Raw genomic sequence first — 4,830 nt, forward strand, 5'->3', positions numbered from 1 at the left:
GCATTCAAATTTATATGGTGCCAATTCACCACAACTCGAATGAGCATAGAGCCACAAAGAAGACAATTTGTCACAGACATTTGACCTCAAAAGTGTTTCTAATTTCCAACTTTTCCTAAAATACAATAATTGTTAGTGGACACATGCAGTATGAAAAATTAAAAAGTACTTTTGTGTGATTCTCACAGTTAAACAGAAAACTCCATGCATCTCTAAAGTACCCTTAGCACTGTCAAACCATTCTCCAAGAAAATCCACATTCAACAAAAATGCACTCACAAGGAACATCGCATAAATTATTAACTTTTACATTTGAACTCAATAAGATTTTTCCTTGCTCATAAACTACTTTTTGCAGATTAACCCTGGAAGACGGACTTTGCAGCTTGACTGTGCATGAACCACTTGCTTTATTTCAAACCTTCTCATAGAGTTGAACACAATATAACAAAACATATAAGTAAAACAATATATGCATGAAAATAAATACATTAAAAAATAACTAATATAATAACTAAAATATAACTAATGAAACATGACAAATGTCAGCACAGGGATTAAGTTGCACTGATTTTTTTATTTTTTTTTATTTACACACACACACACACACACACACACACACACACACACACACACACACACACACACACACACACACACACACACACATTTTTAGAGAGAGCAAGCAAAAAAGAGAGAGATGCAGCAAAGGACCAAACCCGGTTCAGCCGCGTCGAGGACTGAAGGCCTCCATACATGGGTCTCGCTCACTACCCCTGCGTCATCGGAGGGCCTCATTTGCATAGTTTTTAAATGGCGTAAGAGACGTTTAATTTTTTTTTTTTAAGAGTTTATTTGTGTTTGTAGGAATTAAACACATTATCCCTTCTCTGCATTGAACAGTTTTATGTAGCTTTTGAGTCACAGTGTCCTGTAACCACTTTTCTTCTCAGGGGCAGTGTACGTTGTGTCCTTGGGGTAATGGATAATGGAGCCAATCACACCTGCAATAAAAAAAATAAAAAATACAAACACATATTAATTCTTCATTAGGGAGTGAGAAATTCAAGCCGTTAAAACCGTTTTCAGCGTCGTACCTACTAACACTTTAGTTTCATATGTAATTCACTGATCAAGCAAACACAGTGACAAGTCAGGTCACATTATACGTAAATAATTGGTGTGGAGAGGAAAAACCACATGACCGACTCAAACATCAAGCAGAACATACTCGTCCAAAGGCTATGTGGTTGTTTCCCCCCTGTTCATTTAATATTTAACTTTTTATCAATCTTTTCCTAAGAATGTCAGCTGAAGCATCTTAAGACAAAACAGTAGAAGGGTTGTTTTCTTACCCCCAGGGTGTCTTAGACCTAAACAGATAGCGGAAAAAAACAAAAAGACAAAAAGCACATGATGGCATTACATTTTCTGAAAACTGTGAGAGATCATACTGATGAGACATGTCAAACTAGGGTTTATGGTGTGAACGTAGCAGTTATTAAACTCAACCCTGAAGTCAAGATGAAAGCATGCAGACATTAGCTGACATTGTGGAATACCATTAGCACTTTTCCGTATCGTAACAAGTAAAGTTATGTAAAAATTGAGAAAAAAAAACAAAAACAACAACAAACGTTCACTCACCAGTGCCTCTGCAGATAAGCATGGTCAGTAAAATTTGTATTAAAATGGCCGTCACAGCCAAGATAGGAATCAGAAATCCGGGCAGAGGAATTTTCTGAACTAAAGAGAGAGAAGAAGAAAAACAACAACATCACTTCAAATTACTAAATCTGACAGTAAACAGCAATGCAAAGGCTGACTGGGTAAAGGCTCTGGTTGAAATTGGCCTTTTGCCAATTCATTCAGTCCTTTTCCAGTTGCATTTTGTATTATAATGGTGAAACACTTCAGTTTTTGTTTCTTCAGGCCACAGGAAATGTCTCCAAAAAGTAAGGGTTTGCTCCTGTGTGTAATCTGCCTTTTGTGGTGCTTCTCCCTCAAGTTACAGACAGCATCTTCAGAAGGTCTTTTGCTTTTGACGTATACCTTGGTATGCACATTTAACTCCAAAACACATTCATTTTCCCAACATTTAGGTTACTTTAATCTGGATTTCCTGTGATGTCAAACAAGCAGTGTGATCAAGGTAGGCTGCCAATTAGCTCAAATGTTGTAAATCAAGCAGATAATAAACCAGTTCAGAAGATTACAGGGCCAAGATGTCATCATTTGGGCTTTAAACTGTTTTGAGATGCTTGAGATACCCAAAAATTTGACCGAAACTATGCAATATTGAGAGACAGTCCTAGCAAATACTAAAGTAGTATGTGTGAACCTCTGAATTTGAAAGGGGGAGGGGGGGAGGGTGGAACGTATTTCAATATTCTGTTAGACAGAGGAAAAATGGGGTTGTGTGTCTTTATATACTCCGCATGCAAGTGTATATAAGGTGTTATTTAATCCATTGTTAAAGGGACCATTTCAAAACAGAAAAAAAAAAAAAAAACATGTGCCAAAACTGCAAGGTTTCAAAACGGCAAATTGGCCAAATTTCAACTTCTTGTTTATGAGATATGAGACAAGTTAAAAAAGTTTCTTAAATTTCTCTTTTTAAAAAAAAAAAAAAAAGTTGCTGGGGGAAAAAAAAAAAATTACAAACCAGATTGTTCCTCTGAAAACTTCAGCTCCTTCATCAGCTGGGCGCATCCCTCCCGCAGGCGACTTTTCTCCATCTTTGGGTGCACCGTTTCCTGGTCCCAAGGCTCTCTGAGGGCCATCGCTTCAGGTACATGGACTGTCCATGTGTTGTTTTGCTCCAGAGTCAGGAAAACCTTGCCGTCGCAAAACACCCGGTCGGTCCAGTGGAGCCGCGACCCCTCTATGATGCACTCCCGAGAGCGAAGAATAGTATGATTTTCTAAGGGGAGAGTGTTTACATACACAGATAACTGTGAAACTAGATCCAATACTGTGTTTGCACAAACAGCTGATCATCTTACTGAGAGCAGGAGTCTGGTTATTGCTGAATCCAGCGGGTAGAAGGGCAATGGTGGATATGCTTTCAATAATCCTGTTGACCTCCCAGCTTGGGCTTGAGAGAGAATTTCCATTGATCAGAACTTGCTCTGCAGAATGCTGAGCTCCAACCACACCCCACCGCTGGATCTGCACGATGATGGCATCTAAAAACGGAACCAAAAAAAAGTAGGAATTCAGAAGCAAGTATTAGTACAATAAGCACTTGATTGAGATTTTTCCTCCCCCCTTTTACATATTTACTAGGGCTGGGCGATAAATCGATTTAAGCGATTAATTCGAATTTACAATTCTTTAAGATTTCATTTTTGGAAAATCTGGATTTTATTTTTGCCAATACACTCATTGGGTTTCCATGAAGAGAACAGCATGTGATGCTGAATATATGTTTAGGCAAATATATTGTCAAAATATTGTTAAGTGGAAACGTTTTTTTACCATAATACGAGGTACTTCATTTACTTATTTACTTTTTTTTAACTTAGTTTGAAGTTCACAAGTGCAGTGAAGCCTGTTCTTAGCTCAATGTGTAATACCATTAGCAGCAAATGTTTTGTTATATTTTCATTGTTTATAATGGCACAGCTGCCATCTTGTTTTACAAGCATGTTTCACAGCTTGTTTTTAGTTGCATTTTGAATTAAGGTCAACTCCCTGACGAAATGCTCGATATAAAAGCAAGGTTTTAAAATAATTTCTTTAATTTCTTTTTATGAAACAAAAAGGAGGGGGGAAAAAATTGATTAATCGGATTTGGTATGATAAAATCGAAGATTTTTTTTTTTTTATCCGTTTCGCCCAGCCCTAATATTTACCAATATTGGCAAACATATTTCAACTTATTTTCAATCAGGAGTCAGATCAATAGTAAAACTAAACTCCTCGATGATAGGAACAGACTCCCATCCTGCAGCTTCAACTATGCAAACTCCTGTGCAGCTACGCAAAAGAATTACATTAAACTGCGTTGCATCTTTATATTATTCCAGTCAGCCACATCAAACACTGACCATCTGATGCAGCTCGCATCCCTATCTAGTGCGTCTTGTAGGGTGTGTTACACTGAGATAAGTTTGGAGGAGGCGACGCTGCTGTGACTGAGCTGTCAGTTTGATGCAAGCAAACGCAACACCGCCGCAGCAACGTCGTCTTTTTCAATGCATGAGCTTCAATCGTTAATGTCTAACTATTTCTTGGTCGGTTTTGTAAAGTTTTAACACTTGTTTCTCGTTTGTTCTCTCGGCTGCCCGAAGGGCGGTGTAACGTTACTCACCTACGCGAAGAGGAGCGGCGCTCGTTAAATGGCTCAGAAGAACGACCAAAACAAAGGCAAACAAACGCATATCTGAGGCAGATCTCGTCTCGAAGTCAGCAGAGATTGAAGGCTTGGCAACGCTTGCCGAGTAAGATATGGCCGGGAACGTTTTAAGCCATTTGCGTAGAGCGCAGACGACTTGTCCCGCACATCAACCTTTAAAAGACGCTGCCTGTCAGAAAAGGGTCTAAACTAAATAACCACACTGCCCCGCCCCCTTTTTCCTCAGCAGCTTGCTTACTTTCAACAGCCCCGCGTGCGGCATCCGATTGGCTGTCAGGCTTCTCCAGGTTATTCTGAAGTCTTCGGAAGGAAGACTGAGGAGGTAATAAAACTGAAGATGGATTTCTGACAGTCAGGCAAGTGTAAAAGGTTAGTTAGTTAGTTAGTTAGTTAGTTAGTTAGTTAGTTAGTTAGTTAGTTAGTTAGTTAGTTAGTTAGTTAGTTAGTTAGTTAGTTAGTTAGTTAGTTAG

At 38.7% G+C, this 4,830-nt stretch overlaps 1 protein-coding gene across 1 annotated transcript; it reads right to left on the reverse strand.

Moving 5' to 3' along the window:
* Window positions 1–632: 632 nt before the first annotated feature.
* Window positions 633–4,555, reverse strand: si:dkeyp-13a3.10. The gene is made up of 6 exons (XM_012878955.3): window positions 4,316–4,555; window positions 3,006–3,188; window positions 2,666–2,923; window positions 1,648–1,746; window positions 1,356–1,373; window positions 633–1,004 (listed from the first exon to the last, which is right to left on the reverse strand). The coding sequence occupies exons 1-6, from the start codon at window positions 4,383–4,385 to the stop codon at window positions 922–924; spliced, it is 711 nt and encodes a 236-aa protein (XP_012734409.2). The 5' UTR covers window positions 4,386–4,555; the 3' UTR covers window positions 633–921.
* Window positions 4,556–4,830: the final 275 nt, after the last annotated feature.

The sequence above is a fragment of the Fundulus heteroclitus genome, chromosome 6 (genome assembly GCF_011125445.2).
Source record: "Fundulus heteroclitus isolate FHET01 chromosome 6, MU-UCD_Fhet_4.1, whole genome shotgun sequence".
NCBI classification, from domain to species: domain Eukaryota; kingdom Metazoa; phylum Chordata; class Actinopteri; order Cyprinodontiformes; family Fundulidae; genus Fundulus; species Fundulus heteroclitus.

Coding starts and splice junctions, on each gene's coding strand:
- si:dkeyp-13a3.10 (XM_012878955.3), bottom strand. CDS start 4,385: ATGCGTTTGTTTGCCTTTGTTTTGGTCGTTCTTCTGAGCCATTTAACG. Junction 3,189..4,315: donor CGCCGCTCCTCTTCGCGTAG/GTGAGTAACGTT, acceptor TTCCGTTTTTAG/ATGCCATCATCGTGCAGATC. Junction 1,747..2,665: donor GTTTTCAGAGGAACAATCTG/GTTTGTAATTTT, acceptor CTCTCTCTTTAG/TTCAGAAAATTCCTCTGCCC.